The following is an 18,469-nucleotide window of genomic DNA, read 5'->3' as shown; positions in this document are numbered from 1 at the left end:
ACTTTACTTAAATAATTTCATTTTGTAGTGAGATTTTGCAAAAATTGACTAATTATCAATTTAAACATAAAATATGATGCATTGTTCAAGATCAAACTCAAAACTATGTAAAGTAGTTGAAATGATCTGCAACTAAAACAGTATAAGTCATAATGATTCAACAATAAAATAAATAAGGTATATTCTACCAAAACAGTGCTTTTACTTTTGATACTCTAAGTACATTTTGCCAATAATAATTCTGACCTTTTAGTGAAGTACTTTTTTGAATGCAGGACTTTACTTGTGAACTACTAATTTTACATTAAGGTATTGAAACTTAATCAATACATCAATCAATACATCAATTCATTTCAATGAATCCATTTTATTTGACTAAGTAACGGATCTGAATAATTCTTTGAAATCTAACGTGTGTTGCAGGCCGGTGATAAAGTAATCCAACCTTTGGTGTATTATCTTAAATTTGTGGAAAGTGGTTGTTTTCTTGCTAGCTACACGCTAGCACCGACAGTTTTATGCTTGCTCTTCTGCCCACATTAGACAGCCTGCTTCCTGCTTGAGTGTACATTTCGTCTTGCCAATTCTGGTCTGTCTGCAGCTTAAAATTAAGCCTCAACAAGATTGAACAATAATAATTTCCTCCGGCCAAACTTCTCCAAACCTTCACACCTATTAATGTAGTAATCTGATCAGTATTTATACCACATATAAATCTACAGTCACACACTTTTACATTAGTCTGCATTGTTTTGTAGCGAAATTACTTATTCAGATCAGACGTTCAAAAATGTGCATGGTTTCAAATAAAACAAATCTACCTGCATTTCTTTTGTTTGATCATTTGTTTGCAAAAAAAGCAATGCCCTCTGGGAATTTGAAAACAGAATTGAGTAGGCCGCGTCTATTGGATTGTTGGAAGATTAGAAGTTGGAAGCTATGGTTGGAAGTTGGAAGCTATGGTTAGAAGTTGGAAGCTACTGTTTTTTTAATTGTTTTTTTGTGATCATTTTTTTTAAACAGCCAAACAAAACTGCAAAACACTGGTCCAGATGAAAAATATATAAAAAAGTACACTACACACACCAAAGAAGGCACAGTGCACCTTTTTCACAATCCTTGCAATTAAATGTTTTACTCCAAAACAAAGAGGAAATACCGGAAGGAGGAGACACAACAAAAATACAACAGCAAGAAGATGTCTGCGGTTCACAAACAAGACGGCATAAGACAAAAGGGACCAAACACCCATTCAGATAGAAGCGAGAAGGCTGTAGCACAAATCTAACGCCTGGCTTTTACGGTTTAACCATGATGAGCCAAGAGCCCCAGGGCCTTTCCTAGGGCTCCATTTATGCGAGCTGCGAAGAGAAAAGGGTCTAAGTACGAATACACAAGTCATGAGGTGGTTTCCAACGGATTGCAATCATTATCTTGGCGGATGTAAGTCCAGCAAATACAGCCCGTTTTTGAGTTTTAGAAAGCTGGAGGCCAGACAGATCATTCAGAATCAAAACATTGACAGTAATAGGTGCAGTATTAGTCAGGGCAGATATTTTGGATAAAATATTGTTCCAGAACGGACCAACAGGAGAGCAATCCCAGATAATGTGAAGCTATGTACCTTGAGCTTTTAGTGGGCGGAAAGTGCATAAAGGGCTGTTAATTATTTTTTTGCAATGCATTTTCACAGTGGTGAAATATCTCCTACGAATTAAATTGTAGTGAATCTGCTGATGGTCTGGACTGTGTGATACTTCAGGAATGTTAGACCATACATCATGCCAGTCAAGATCAATACTTAGACTTGGGCAAAAGCGTACCCACGTACTGGCTCTGATCTGATGATTCATTCATTTTTTTATGCATTGGGGTTGTGCACTGATATGTCTATGTTTTGGTGCAGTTGTTTATAGCATGGGAGTTTACATTCACCATCACTTGGGCTATCAAAAGTGTGTGTTCTTTCCATGCGTCAAAAGTGCTATCTGAGTTTTAAATTGCAGTTTTCCACTTAATACTCTCTTTCAAATAACTAAAAAACCTTTCCTAATGGTTTTAATGCACAAGCTGGCATTGTGGTGATAATAAAAAACAATATACGGTGCAGCCCTATAGGTTGCCACCTGCCATGAATAAAAAAAAGAAGCAACTCTGAAACCACAGAGCCCACTCCAACATAATAAATCCTAATTTAACCCCTGGTTGTAATAAAACTGTTATGGCAAAACAGCCTTTGTCAGCATAATAAATTCAGTGATGGGAGGCCTATAACAAACAAGAAGAGAAGTTCTGGGCAAATGCAATGTTTTTGGGTAGTTCAGCTAATTTCTTTGGAAAGAGCATACTGTCCTCAGAGTAATTGTCAAACATAGTCACCAGTCACCAGAGGTTTTGTGGGGTAGAAACACACAGGAGGAGCTTGATTTCTCAGAAAACTGTAATCCTCTTTATTCTCACCTTAGGCTCAGGCTTAGCCAGAACCAATCTAGCTACATTACCCTATCTGCCCCTGCCCCTGCCCCTATGCCGATATCCCATTTGATACACTATATAAATGGCTGGCTCAATGCCAAAGGGGTGTGGTTGTCACTGCACTCACCTCTCCTAGATATGACATGCTCAGTGGTAGAAATCTGATTCCTTAACGCCACTTTCTTTTTCTGTCTCTCTCTCTAACTCCTCCTATGGAGTTTATCTCCCCATATCTCTCTCCTTCTCCTTCCCTCAGCGAGTCCATTGAAAAGGCTTCCCCCTGATAATAATACTTCAATGTCAAATCCAGTCAGAAGCCTGTTGGGAACGTAAGCTGCTCTACAGTGTTATATCAACAGGGACAAGACATCCCGGGTAAATAATGTGCAAGGAAGTATGTTAAAGCACACGTGTATAGGATATGTGGCATGTTTTCATGTGTTCTATACCGACACTATAAGACATGCCTAGGTGTGCGTGCAAGACTTTGTGCGACAAATGTCTAACATTTGCCTCACGTAAGTGCCTGCGTCATTACACACAAAGAGCCTGTCGGGAGAAAAAAAGAAGAGTTTGGCCACAAAGAGACAAAGCAAGCTTTTCACTAGTAGCCATGGAAACAGAGGAGAGACAGATAAAGGGCTGCCAAGAAAAGCCACGTTTAGATTATCACAGCGTAAAACACTTCCATTTAATCTGATGCCGCTGTTGTTTGCAGTTTCTCCTGTGATAACAAAACGGTGATGAAGAGAAAATAAAAATGACTGCGAGATTAATCATTAAAAGTTTGCTTCCATGGCACGTAAACAGCCACAGGTATGTCACTGAAAAATTTAAAATAAAACTGGAAAAGAGAGACAGAGGTAAAGTCTGGTAGGCCATTCAGGAGTGTGCCAAGAGTGACAGAAAGAAAAAAGGCAGCAACAACACATTTTGTAGCTGCTTGAGGACATGTCAATATGTTTGTGAGACAGATGGAGAGGGAGCGACATTAATACAAAGAAATTATAATGTGTATGTGAACAAATGTATGTTTGAAATACAGCACATGTGTGTGATGTGTGTGTGAGCATCTTATGTACTCACAGGATATTTCTCCAGAGGTTCTGTCAGTAATGCGTCTCCAAATATTGACCGGCAGTACTCTGCCATCTTAGCCTGCTGCTTTGGTCTGGGAGTCATCACACACGGAAACAAACAGACAAACACCATCATGGTTTTTCTCTACTAGATATCAATACACACTGAATATGTATGTTACTCCTAAAAAGCCCCTAGAAGCCATTAAAAGGCATAACAACCAATTTGAACTTGTGTGGATGTTTACACAGCTGCTGCACACAAGAATACCTACTTACTTAACTAGCTTATTTATGTTAAACCATCCAATGACAGACAGTAGTAATCAATAAGGTTGGCATTCAATCTGTGGACGTTGCATCCCTGACTTAAATTGATCTGCTGACTTACGAGTCCACATGGTTCTCAAAAGACAGGATGATGGGGAAGGGCGAGGTCTTGAAGGCACACTCTGCTATGGCCTCGATCACCTCCTTAAAACACAAGGAGAAAAGACAAAATATTGATAACATAACTATGAATTATGTCAAATACACACATCGATGGTAAGATAAAATCAATAACCATAGAAGAGATAAGTCATAAATGTAGTTTTTCAGTAGTACAAAAAACAAATTACACCCCGCCTTACTCCAAATGCAACATGTGACTGGCTGCATGGTGTATTGAGGCTACTGAAATCATTACAGTATATGGCTGTGTGTAATAAATACTTGTCCCAGCGTATGTGTGAGTGCATGATGGTACACTCTCTGGTTTAAAATGCGAAAGGAAAGCCTGTCAAGTGTATCACACACATTGGTGTGTGCTCAGTCGTTCATGTCCACACACATTTCAGCGGATATGTTTTTACAAGAATGGGAGCTGAGCCGTGAATTGGTGTCACTGCTCCACTCCAGTGAAGGCAGCTCGACATCTGATATCGGATTTCTAATCCACTGATTGTCAATTACGCCATCAATAACTATGGTGTCAGTTCACTTAATGCCTTCGTTTCCATTTGCTCCTCCAATAAAACTCTTTGTCTCTAACTCAACCCTCTGCATCTGTAGCTCTTTTCCATCCTCCAAATTATTTTCCTATTTCACTCTCAGGGGAATTCCATTAAGCTTTTTCTACTTCTTTTGTTACTCAAATTTCCTCAAATCACTCAAACCACCCACCCACCTCCCTCTTTCTTATTCTCCTCACACCTGCTCTGCCTTTAGATTTTCTCACCCTCCTCCTTCTATAAACACTTTTTTCTCTGTGTCTTATCATATTCTGAGTCTTCAGTTAAGCACCCCTAGGCACTTCAGTTTAGGGCCATTCAGCGCGTCCCGATCCTTTATAATTTGCCATCTGCTGAATGCATGCCCCACTTTAGGATTATCCCACTTCTTATTCAAATATGCTTTCCTCAATATTTACTTTTATCTTCTGTGTCTGGCTCTGTATCTGTCTGCTTTTCTGTCTGTGTTTATATATATGTATTTAAGTAAAAATAGCCAAAATAGCAATAGCCAATAACTGTATTCACAGGAAAACGTTGCATGCATGTAATCCAGCATGATATTTTCTCATTAATACCAGCCTCACTGTTTACTGTACACTTTCTTTACATTTAGTCAGCATTGTATTTAGTTACTGCTATTGCAAACAGAACACTGCCTACCACCACTGCTTCACATTAAAGGTTTTCAACAAGCCAAACATAGGGTGGCTTTTATGTGAAGCAGTCACACAAAATGCAATGGGTTTGTCACCGCAGTGAGCGTAAATCACCATAGCTCAAAAATGCATCTACAAAGCAAGACATGTAACTTTCATATTTGCAAAATAAGTTCGTAGTTGCAACTTTTGTTGCAATTATTATTGGCTGACTTATTTATTAAAACAATGTGAGTTTCTTTGGCTGCAATGTAAACAGATCCAAACTGGTTTTTCTATGGTATTTTCTGACAAGTAGCAGCTGTTCAAGGAGTGTTTGCTATAGTATCAAAATGCATTGCCAACACCAGTACTGACAGGTGGCACCATGATAAATAGAATTACAATTTTGAAGCCACAAATCCTAATATTAACCATCTACATATTGTTTATCTATGTACCCGATACCCGCGACCCGATACCGGATCGAAGCGGTCGAAGATGGATGGATGGAGATGGATGGATGGATATTGTTTATCTAAGCGGCTTACCTTTCTCTTTTAATTTGCTTTACTTTTTGTAGCCTGCATCAAGGTTTTGCATTTTGGCACAGGAGTGCATACAGTATGTTTGACGATGCACACACTTGCACGTAACCTTAAAGTGTGCACTACAAGGCAAAATCATGTTTATTAAATAAACAGGAAATAAAGATTAAACCCATTTCAAAACTAAAATACTTAAAGACACAACGCTACCCCTCACCTAAATAGCTATTGCTCTGCTTTCTTTCTGTTACCTTGAAGGAGATTTCAGTTGTCATGGTGAAGCCGTGAGTGATGACGGGCTCTTCTTCTGTGGTGCGACCCTTCCAGCAGTCCAGTTCAATGCAGCGGCACCCCGACAGCAGAACCTGCTTGTACATCTCGACTGAAGAGTTCCCGGCGAGCTGACCGGCTGCATTCCGCACATAGACAAGCAAATACACGTAAACACACCACTTCATGTACAGTAACTGTTGTATTGATCCCAAAGAACCAAGGGGCCCACAGAAGCATGTCCTCCCACCTTCCAAGAGCTCATTAGCCGCATTAGTTGCTAGCATGCAGTAAAAACAATACAACAGTCGTTATCTGAAGCAGGCAGATCGCATCACCCTGTCACCATTAGCGAAGCAATTATCTCTTCACATTAGCAGAATGCTTTCCCGCAACATGGTGGGAACTGTGTCAAAGTGACAGGCAGAGCTGTGTTCTCACATCAGCTGGCATCATTCAATACCTCTAGATTTTTTCATTCTTTTTCTCATTTTTCCTCTCACTCTTTCTTTTTCTTCTTTTGACAAACATCCTCGTCCAAACCTATTAGGGAAACACTTTCTTTCCTACATAAGGTCATCTGTTGTACACTGCACAAAACATTGCTTTATTTCACCATGGATCAGTAGGATGGGAATACATCAGCATACATTATTAAGTTGCTGTCAGTCTAGTTACTTTGTTACCTGTAGAAAAACTTGCTCATTTGATAGGCCAAGAGTTTGGCCTATTACCTGAATTCCATTTTTTCCATCGCTGGAGAAATTTGATCCACTTGAAAGATTCAATGCTCTCCAGTTCCCCCGAGAATAGATTTGAATAGATGAATTCTAATATCCATTAAAGAGAAAATGGCCTCTGTATTGTGCCTCCTGTGCTTGGGGAGCCAGTTACTGTGACTACCATTCTAAAGAAATATTTAACTCATGAATATCAATGAATTGAGTCTCATTGCATTAGTTGATTGGGTAACCTCTAGAGAGGTAACGCAAGAAAGGGGGCCTGACTTGCACCGTCGCGTTTGATTTACTGACCTGCGAGGTATGAATTCAGGTGTATTCACGTTTGCAATCAAATGGTATTTATAAGTTATCTGTTTATAGAAGAATAAATGATGAGCAGGTGCAATCAGTCAGTAAAAGTGAGTTGAGTGGTTATTTGTGAATGTGAAACAAATAGAAAGAAAGAGTTTACACACACAACAGACATTTGACATCAGTGTCCATGTATTGTGTGTGCATACCTGTGAGGTATGTGTTGTGGGAGGAGTTGATGAAATAGTGGGAAAGGGGAAGGGTCATGTCTTCACTCTGGTCCAGCTTCTCCGGGGGGATGATGCTGTTCTCCTCCCCATTCAGATACCTGGCAAAGCCTTCCACCGAGATCTGACCTGCACAAAACACAACACATAGCCATAGACATGTTAGTCAAATTGATATTGTTGATATAGTATTTTGAATTACTGGAATTGTTGGGTCTTTGTAAATTATAGAGTGTGGTCTAGACCTACTCTGTCTGTAAAGTGTCTTGAGATAATTCTTGTTATGATTTGATAATATAAATAAAATAAAATTGAAAACTAAAGCATACGACTGATGATATTCTTTATGTTTCTTATTGTCAACAAATCCAATAGAAAACTAAAACAAATATTAATTGATCATATAACAAGTATTGTCTCTGTAGCCAAAACCTGTTAAAACTTATTCCTCTGTGCCATATAGCTCCGTTGTTGTCTAAAATCTATTAAAAACACATCAGTGAGACACACTGTTGCACTGGGTGAAATGGTTATTTATTAGGATAAACATGGGCACTGCAGTTTATTTTAAATAAATCCCATGCAAGTCCTGCTGCCGTAAATACTTACTAGCACACCAAATGCGTAATAATCCGCAGCTGGAAATAGTCCTGAACAAATGCACTATTTACTCTAGTTTGAGTAACAGTAACTTAGATCTATTGTGTCTTGCTGATTCAGAAAATTATCTAGCCTTTCTTTTTAAATTAAAAAATGTAATTAGATATTTGCAAACTGTTCATATATATATATAAATTATATATGTATGATTAATATAGGGTATTGAAGTCGTAATGCATTGATGGACACGCTAACATGTTGTGTTTTGGTCTTTTCATGGGATAAATAATTGTCAGCCTTATCCTTTAGACTAAAATATAAAAAAATATTTTCAGACAGTCTTAGCCTTTTTTAATTTATTCAAATTAAATTGTTTATTTATTTAAATAAAACCTACCATGATTAGCAATCTTGAAGAATCTGTGTGTTTGTGTGTACATTATACTGCGTACACATACTGCATTTGACTAAAAATGAGTTGAAAGTTGAAAGACCGTGTACAAATGTTTTTAAAGGTTACATTGCAAAAACTGTTCATAACCACTAATTAACAGTGAGATGACATTAGTAGTTTAATTTAGCCGGAACCCTAATTCACTGTTTGTTGAAAGCCTTTGCAGTTAATCCTTAAAGTCTGCAGCTCAGTGTTTCAGTTTCTTACATTTTACTGTGGATGTATACTTTCAGTTATTACCATTCATTAGAAATACGAAAGCATTAAAAAATCTCCTATTTTCACAGGTAGTTTCCGATACAAACCTGAATTTGTTCCACTAGCTTCAACTTGCATTGCTTGGATCTGAAAACGCTGAACTGTGCTTGACGTTGCTCTTTCATGGTTGTGATGTTTGTCAAGGTCACTTATGTTAAGCTTTGCCTTTTTGCTGTCATCACTGAGCTCATGTTCACTGAACTTGCTTGACAAAGTGAATAACGCTGAATAAGTAAAAAGCTGGCAGAAGAAAAGCTCCAGTCATCCAGGGAGAAGATTAAAATTTCCATACACATTACCATACACATCACACACCACACCTGCATGGATTCAGTTTTGTACATATAGCAAGCGCTCAAAGCTAAACTAAAACTAAAGCTAAATCCTCCACCCACACGCACACACACACTTGCTTGACGTCATGCTAAATATGCTAAGGGATGCAAGCTCGATGGGTGCAGCAGGTCCCTCCGGCCACTTTATGCTAATTAATGCGGTGCCGCCCTCTGCAGAGTTGCTGGACTAATTAACGCTGGCTGCTGTCTGTGATATGTGAGCTCAGTAGCACTCAGTTTTTTTCCCTGCTCACTGCCAGGACCTCTCTATGCCAGGCGAAGGCCTAAACTCTGTACCACTTAAACTCACACAATTCCCAAGATATTCGTAGGTCAGACAGGGAGAAATTGTGCTAACATGAATGGGATTAGAAATCTACTTGATTGACAACCTACAGGTGTTATTCTAAAGGTGATGCTTGAAATGTGGCGTTTAATCTGAAAGGAGAGGACTCTGTTGAGCTGAAAGGAAACTGCAGGGTAAATGTCTTCTAAATGTAATGATAACCTAGAGAGTGGACTCAAACTGACAAAATCTGACTAAGAACCTCTCTACAATCACCGAAGATGAATATGCGATTATATGTCACCATTAACTCTTGACATAAAAGACTTTAAGCGTCTTGTTTCATTTACCAATATATTCATCTGCATTCAAACAATGTAGGGGCATTTGAGCGAGCACAGGTTCAAGACAATGATAGAGCACTAAAGAGATGAATAAAAGGTTTAATATCCACAGAATCACAGCTGGATACAGATAATGACAAAGTGTGACAAAGTAAATGAGCAGAAAAGAAAATGAAAGTCTTCCTAAATCACACCTAATGCACTCTAACTGCTATCTCCGATTGATGGACACACCTACGCATACTAACCGTGTGCATCAACACAATGCTTTTTCAGTGCATCATACAAGGACATGCTTACTATGCAAAAACACGCACGCACGCACGCACACACACACACACACTCACATTTCTACATGCATGTATGAGTGTCCTTGAGAAAGGAAAAAGTGTGTACGTGAGTGAGTGAGTGTGAAGGTAGCATGTGGAGCTCTGGACCCCTCTGCAAAGCAGATGGCAGCACTTCCTCCGGCTAGATAAATACTTCACATGGGGAAATCTGTCACTGGGACAGAGAAGGGCACACTTCCTGAGACACATGGATGGGCTGAGCACACAACATTGCAGTACGAGCACATCACTGTGATCAGAGTCAAACACAGGGCGGTTAAACATGAGATTTCAATGTGGCTTCAAAAAGTATTTGATCTAATTTAGGCACCAGATTCATTTTGTCACACATTTAAAAAAGTTAAAAAAAGTAAAGTAGGTACTTTAGGAGAAGAGATGATTAAAGTGGCACTCATGCCTTGCTTGAGTCAGTTCAGGTGGATTTAGTTTCTGTGTAATCAGTAATAAAACATGCAAATATGATTATAGTAATAGTGATGATGGTACTGAACAGGTGTTTATATAAACAGCCTATCCTAGAACTAAAGATTAGCATGTTTTTTTTTTTAAACAGTAAGTCTATTTAATAATAGCCTCCAAACATTTAGTATTTTTAAATATATTCAACTAAACTTCAGGTCTTCAGCATATTGAGAAATAGCTGTATGCAGGTATATTAAGTCAATCATCCATGAAGATTGAGAAATGCTCACTGTTGCTGCTTGGGAAACACCCATCGTACAAATATTTTATAAATAAAATGGCATGCTGTGATATCATTAAATTTACAAATAGTATTGATTGGGAGGCCGGAGACATTTGATGTAGTCAATAGGCTCCATTTGTTATAAGTATAGGCTCTATTTGTTACAAGTATAAACTAATCAAATGTACAATGAGTTTTTATTTTCCAATTTTTGTATTCTATAATATATTATTTAGTTTACATTGTTTTCAATATGGATTGGTAAAACAAAATAGGAAAAAAACAACCCAGTAATTTACTCAAGAACAGATTGTGGTACGTCATCCATTTTGGCACACTATGCTTTCCAGCAGAGCTCAAATTTGAATTGGCACATACTCGACCTTGACGCCTGATATCTGGAGTGGGATGTTCTCTGGGATGTTTTGGCAGCTCTCTGTCCACTGACACTTTAGGCAACATGACATCGCACAACGCGCCCAGGACGTGTTGGATCCCCTACGCTCATCCATCTGCATCTTGATTGTTCATGAATTATTCTGTGCTACTCCTGATGCTCTAACACATGCAGCATTGTGATGGTGATGATTGTCATTTTTGTTTATTCTTATTGTTTGGACAGAAGGATTAACAGGTAGATACTGTAGATGCTGCTACATACAGTAGTGTGGTGATGCATGAAAATGGACTCAACACATTTTGTGTGATTTAGTGCTATATAAATTAGATTGAATTGAATTACCAATTAGAAAACGCATCCAGTTTGTCATCTTAAGCAAGTTCTACAGTTTGACAACACATACGCAGAATACAGAAACGCACTGCAAAGACAGCCAATACAGAAACACTCAAAGTTGTCAAACTACTACCAGTTCCCTTGCAACTGCTCCCGCACAAGAAATATTCCAGCCCCCCCCCCCCCATGAAACGACAGACGGAATTACAGATTAAACAAATGAGATTAAATTACAGAGCCCCATCTACTGGCTGTAGCCTCAATTTAGACAGATATGAGAATGGTATAAAACTTCTCCTCTAACTCTCTGACAGAGAGCAAAAAATGACATTTTACAAAATGTCAAACTACAGTATGGCTATAAATGGATCGTTCAAAGTAATTTCACCCTAGGGTCCTTTGCACCATGACCTAGAGCCAAACATCCCCCCAGAAGCTTTTTTCCCTTGGTCAAACATTGGTCATGTTAGCGCTATCAGCCAAATGGCTTAGTGCAGGTGCTAACAATTGGTGAGCTAGCTAGCCATCAGGCAAGTGTTATTCAGGCAAGGCAGCTTTATTTTTATAGCACATTTCAGCAACAGGGCAATTCAAAGTGCTTTACACAAAATCAGTTAAAAAATAAAAACAGATAAAACACGTGAATTAAAAATCATGTGTTTTAAATAAACTGGTGTACCTACAAACTTTCCAATGCCTTGTTTTATGTGTACAAAACCTATTTGTACTACTGTAGAAGTTTGGTACCATTCTGGGCATTACTAGTGGTTTAATTTACGAGATACACCTTTGGCTCCATTAGCGCCTGCACTAAGCCATTCGGCTGATAGTGCTAACTTGACCAATGTTCGACCAAGGCAAAAAAGCTTCTGGGGGTGTTTGGCTCGAGGGCATGGTGCAATGGACCCTAGGGTGAAATTACTCCATTAAACCATCCCTTTAAGTTGCAGTTCACTGAGCTCTCTCAGCCACCATAGCTACTCTTCTACAGGATTATTTCAGTCTTCCGCCAGTCAAATTAATGGTATGTACACATTCTATGCATTAAGATATGATTTTTTCTCTCCAGGCATTTCCTTTCTTAGAAACAGATGTACAGTAAGAGACACAAGAGATGTGAATTATACTAAGAACAAAACTGCAGAGCAGTCAAGAGAAATATGTAAACATTTGCTGTTGACAGTGTCTTCTGTAACATATAAGCACAACAGTGTGCTTGTGTTTACTGAAAGACATTTGAGCCACTGACCTTTTTGTGCCAGGGAAGCATTGGGTTCATATTTGTCCACCAGCATCTGGACCTGTTCTGGTTTGAGAGGAGGGTATAGTATCTCGTTCAGACGAGGGTCTCGCTGTTTATTGTTTATAAACTCAGTCATCTGCTCCAAACTGAGGTATGGACGACTCTTAGCTCCCCTGAGAAGAGAGAAAGGGATAAAGTGAGTAGTCGATTTACAAAAAGGGAGAAAAAGGGAAGGTGACCTAGCAACATGTACGTGCAAGAACAGAATTCAAAAACTAAGATGATGAAAATGATGGTGGAAGAAGCACTAATTAAAGAAGCAAAGAGGATAGCAACACAAGCTCAAAGGAGCTGAAGATTAAATGTTGTGTTGAGTAAATTATGAGATTTCATTATAAAGCCTTTCATATCTAAGCCTGTTCCACTAAATTATCATCTCCATTGCCTTCTGGCTCTCATGCCATCACACTTAACCGTTAATAGGATGGAGATTTATGACTCAGAGTGGCCCCGGTTATGCTAGCATGCAGCCTCAGCTGATGGTCTGAGTCCCTCATGGCCAATGGGTAGCTCAGCACGAGGGGCCACACCGCCCTCAAGGACAACCAGGTCCATTATGACACAATAGCTGTACTAATTAACGGCTTATGACAACTGTAATGGGTAAAAGCAAGTGTCTTAAGCCTGCAAAGCCATATTGCCTTTTCCGGGATTTTAGCCATTATCTAATTCCCAGTCTGAAACAAGGAACAGATGGCTGGGAAAATAATGATATTAAATGAATCATTCTCGCATTGTTTCAAGTTTTTCAAACAACTTTTTAAATGGGAAGCAGCGTATTCTTTGGAAGCTGAAAAGATCATTGATTACTTCCTGACAATACTTCTTATACAGGCAAATGCTACTGAGGGAAACATGGTTCTTACATGTCAGAGAAGATGTGGTCCAGCTCAGATCGGGGGCAGATGTTGCTCAGGAACATGTTGTAGACCTCTGGAGTGAAATCCTCTTGTGGGATGGAGTCATTCTGCTGCAGATGACAGCAACGTTGTCACATACATAGTCTACGCATACACATACGTACTGTACATACAAATTACAGGGGTGGCTATGTGGGTACAGACACTGTGGAAGAACTACAAATCTGGTATCAGAAGTATTCCACAAGTACTGGTACAATTACATTTTTAATGCAGTGTGGGGGTGCTAAAACATCACAGATTATACATAACCGAAGTTTTCACGCAGTGGGATTCATGCAAGAACGTTTTTGCATACAAGTGTTTTATATTGGACTCAGCAAACCCTTGTAAGTTGGATCTTTCTTGGTCAAGATCTGTCTTTCATGCTTTAGGATGTTCTATAGTTTCCCAACCTCTAGTCTCTCTCTGGAAATGATTATTGTACATGCATATACATTTCAAATGCAACTATTTAAACAAAGACAACTGCCTGTAATTTGAACCTAGATATTAACAAAATATCTGTGGACACAAGTGTTCCTTATATAGCTATCATAGCCAAAACAGTCTGATAAATCTGATAAAGACACAGTGTGCTCAGCAGCAGGCAACAGCATTGTGCTAGCAAGAAACAGAGCAGAACCAAATGGGAGAAAAGAAGATGAGGAAGGATGCACTAAGGGATGGGGGGATGCAGGTCAAGCCCTGCTAAAACTCAATGAGTTATTCTAAAGACATTGTTGGAAGCTATGTTGTGTTTGTTCCATTGTCTATGAGTGTGTGTGTTGAGGGATTAACAGCACTACCGTTTAGCTGTAATTACTTGAGCGTTGGAACAGCAAATCCCACCAGACTTTGCAGCAACACATTCTTACCTCCTGCTCTCCCTGTGCTAGTTACACATAGCTCGTTCTGTGTATGTGTGTACACGTTTGTGTGTTTGTATTTCTTGTGTATGTAGGTTCGCTTTGTTTGTATTATGAAGCCATTCATTACAGCTACAATATGCCTATGTCTCAGCATTTTCTCACTTTCAAACATGCAAATTGCTTACTACTGCTAAAAGACATTGTTTGCTGTGTTTGGGGGACTGTTTACACCCCAATGCATAACAGGGCAGCTTCTCTCTAGTGATATCTGGGAGAGGTAAAGATTAAACAGCTTTTGTCATCTCTATTGCTCCCACTGGGCCTATTTGTTTCATTACAACCAAGGCTAAATCAGTTCTGAGTGGGAAGTCATGCAGACAGCCAGAAAATAAGACTCCAAACAAATGAGCAAAGTAGCAATCAGCTGCTGTTTCAGGAGAATAGAGAATGAGCTGAGGTGAGAGGACAGACTGATGGATGGGTGGGTGGGTGGATGGATGGGTAGGCGGGTGGATGAAAAAGATGAAAGAGCTTGGAGTATAAGATAAGAAAGAGAGGCAGAGACAGAGGGACACAGACATGAGCTGGTTCAAAGATATGATAAAGGGGGGATTTAGTATTTTGGTCTCACTCTGCCAGAAGGGAGGTTACAGTTTTCCAGGGCTGTTTCTACTCGCTTCCTGTCTGCTGAGAACATCCTGAAGATACTGCAGGGCGACAGAAAAACAGCCTGATGAAAAATCACAGAAAATGGCACACATACAGAGGAGTTTTCACTCTGATCCTCTGTGTCAAACTAATGACTTCATCACAGCTTTTAATTGATACTTATTAAGGACACCCTGTGAGAAAGCTCCTCTGTGCCAGCAGGAAACAGTATCAAACATAGGAAGAAAAAAGGTAAACTAAAAAGAAGAGAATAAAACCACATAATTGCAGGAAAAATGACATCTTACAAGACAAAAATGAGACAAATGCCAAGATAAAAATGGAAACTTTACTATGTGCAGAAAAACAAAACATACAACTGAATATAGGCGATGTGGGGGAAAAATAAATTGTATAATATCAGCCCTGTAATAAATATGAATTTGGAAAGCTGTTGAGTTATATTTCATTATATCAACAGGTTTCTATTTTTACTGCTTTACCTTGCTGTCAGACAGCTCTGAAGCTATTATATCACTCTCTGTTCAAAGCCACCAGACTCATTCACTCATGGGAGTTACTAACCCTTTAACCCTTGTGTAGTCTTCCCGTCAAAATTGAAAGTCAACACTTTTGTTCACGCCTATTAATCAATGTTTTGTAACTTTTCTTACGCTTTTTTCCCTAACTTCAACACTTTTTTCAATGTTTAACACTACGTAACACTAACTTATTAACTTTAGTTTTACTATTATTATTGGAATTTATGGTCAATTAACCTCCTTTATAGGTAATTATACAGAGTAGAGGTAGAGTATTACATAGAGTTAGAAAAGCAGAAACTAGGAATTATTTAGACTAAAATTAAAGGAATGTACAGTATGTTGATGGATAATCACAGACAGGAATATGTCAACTTTTACTCAATACTATTTCTTTCTCCAAATGCTATAAAGTTGAATAAGACACCCCAAAATTAATGAAAGTAGAGATGTGTACTTGCCAAAGAACAATGTGTGGAATCAATCATGTTATTTTGGGTAATTAAAAAGAACATTGCAATAGGAAAACGGGTCAATTTGACCCGAGGACAACATGAGGGTTAAAAAACAAAGTCACCATATAAAATCTTTAATAGGGTGCTAAAATGGGTTTTGCTCCTACAGTTGTCCATAGGATTACATTCCACAGCATTTCAAACACACGTGCCTGTGTCTCCAAACTGGGGAAACTACTCCATCTACTGTAGGTAATAGACTGAATATGGATAAGTAGCTAATACAACTAACCCTAAACCTAACCCACCAAACTATCCCTTTAATGAACTGTTCTATTCAAATGTAAATATTACAATACAGACTAAATTGATTGATTGTGAATGCTGCTATTCACACTGTTTAAACCCTAGATGGCAAAACCATATCTACATAAAACGGGATGTTTGTAATCCTTTATAAAGACAATATTAATAAAGACATGTTTACACAGGTGATCACATAAAGTTAAATTGTTGTCACTGCTTATTATTATTATTATTATTATTATTAGCATTTAATTACCGTTGCAATGACCATTACCATTACAACCATTACAACAGTTTCTTTGAAAGTATATCACACATGCTTTCTCACCAGCCTCACCAAAATAGGCTTTTGTCTGTGTGAAAAAACACAACACATGCAGATAAAATGTCATATACCTGACCATCATATGACTGCTGTCTTGTGAAAACCATGCATCTTCAAAACATCAGGTTTTCATGAGCTAAGACTCTTTTTTCAGCTTTGCGACAGCACAGTTTTCAGATATTCCAATGGGTTTAATATCTCATGAACTGTCCCTCCAATCTGCTTTAAAATTGGTTTTCTGGGTACCCAATGAACTTTGGAATTTGGAGCAGTTTAGACAGCAATGGATATTCTTCTGTGAATAATACTAAAAGACTGCGGGAAAAAGGTTGAGAAAAAAAAGCGCTGTCATAACGCTGGCTCTTCTGTTTCTACCTTTCACAATAAAGGTCCATCTCAAATTCAGTCAGCATTTTGCTAACAGGAAACTTAATAAAAAAAACTTTTCTACCCTTCATAATAAAATTTGGAACGGACACTGTACTAGTAGACAATAAATGAGATTACGGCAATGAACTCCAGTGTCGTTACAACTGCCGCTAGCTGTTTAGCTCTGTTTCCGATGGCCATGGCCTGTTTTAATTACACAAAGTCGTATTCCTGCGCAGATCCATGAGTGTATACTGTATGCTCAGTGGGAGAGCAGAGTCAAGCTGATATCCATCAAGCTGACATGTCCTCCCAGCTAGGAGGTTAATTCCCTAAATGGCAAGGAGTGTCTCTCTGCCTCTCTGTGTTGACACCCACTGTTTTCCTCTACGGCTCTGAGGGAGGTTATCGCAGAAGTTCACTGTGGGCTGCCTGAAAGTTCGACTTGACTAATAGAGACGGAGTGAGCTGGATTTTCAGTGAGCTAATGACAACTCTCAGATAAGTGAAATTCATGGAAGGAAATTTTCACACAGATTTTGAGCTGAAGTTAGTGACAGATATAAATGCGACTTTCTCTCTCTCTCTCACACACACACACACACACACACACACACACACACACAGACACACACACACACACACACACACACACACACACACACACACACACAAACAGCTGAAGAGTCATGGGAAAAATAAAAGAAAGTATTGTGACGATAGAAGGGACGAGGAACATATTCTAATAAATGCACACATCCAGTTTATGCAGAGAATGTGTGTAAACTGAAGCGCATACATGCTCATAGTGACGAGAGAAGGCAGAGGAAGCTATGCATTGATCAAAAGAGCAGAGAGGTGGCAGGGGAGAGAAGGATGAGTCAGAGAGACTTACTTCTTGACGGGGATTCGTCCCTCAGGGTTGAGCTGCAGCTTCAGCCGAATGTATCTGCATTGGACAGAGCACACACACCAGACACAACATGAAATCAGCAGTTTGTCTATTTGAGTAATCTACTTGCTGAAATGTAATTGATCTGTGTGTGTGTGTGTTCTTAAGTTTACATGTGGCACTGATGTCTGTGTCTGTCTATGAGCGAGTATGCAAAGTTAAACAGGCACACTGGTGTCTCTATTGTCTATATCCATTATGTTACACTTCCAGGATTGCTCTAGATTGCTCCAATCTGAGCTTTCTCTCTGTCTGACAACTAAAAAAACTTTTGAACTCACACACATTCCACCAAAACAACGACCTTTCAGTGCACACTTTGAGTTATTTGCCTGTGTTTACATGACGGGTTTGAATCGTGTCTAATCACTGAAAGTCTTGCATTGGCAGACCAGAGCCATGCAGCAGCAACACAGGCAGCGCAGCCAGGGCTAAAAATAGCGTAGCTGCAACAGGAGCCACCATTACAGTCTGTGCTTTAAGTGGG

The 18,469-nt window shown here is 39.0% G+C and overlaps 1 protein-coding gene across 5 annotated transcripts in view; it reads right to left on the bottom strand.

Annotated features, from left to right (window-relative positions):
- The window catches only part of LOC117961090 (1-phosphatidylinositol 4,5-bisphosphate phosphodiesterase beta-1), a 165,155-nt gene that overhangs the window by 28,308 nt on the left and 118,378 nt on the right, over window positions 1-18,469 (bottom strand). For 4 of the 5 annotated variants that reach the window (XR_004660315.1, XM_034899489.1, XM_034899488.1 and 1 more), the window contains 8 exons: window positions 17,926-17,979; window positions 15,017-15,092; window positions 13,481-13,584; window positions 12,561-12,727; window positions 7,246-7,392; window positions 5,984-6,141; window positions 3,946-4,028; window positions 3,562-3,646 (listed from right to left, as the gene is read on the bottom strand). Coding sequence is in view for 4 of the 5 variants with exons in the window: in XM_034899489.1 (XP_034755380.1) it covers window positions 3,562-3,646; window positions 3,946-4,028; window positions 5,984-6,141; window positions 7,246-7,392; window positions 12,561-12,727; window positions 13,481-13,584; window positions 15,017-15,092; window positions 17,926-17,979 (874 nt within the window). In the remaining variant the exon portion in view is untranslated. The remainder of the gene's footprint in view (window positions 1-3,561; window positions 3,647-3,945; window positions 4,029-5,983; window positions 6,142-7,245; window positions 7,393-12,560; window positions 12,728-13,480; window positions 13,585-15,016; window positions 15,093-17,925; window positions 17,980-18,469) is intronic. The other variant, XM_034899487.1, reaches the window with a different exon arrangement.

The sequence above is a fragment of the Etheostoma cragini genome, chromosome 18, assembly GCF_013103735.1.
Source record: "Etheostoma cragini isolate CJK2018 chromosome 18, CSU_Ecrag_1.0, whole genome shotgun sequence".
Classification (NCBI taxonomy): Eukaryota; Metazoa; Chordata; class Actinopteri; order Perciformes; family Percidae; genus Etheostoma; species Etheostoma cragini.
Note: the sequence above shows the minus strand (reverse complement) of the source record. Positions and strands in the feature narration are given on the sequence as shown.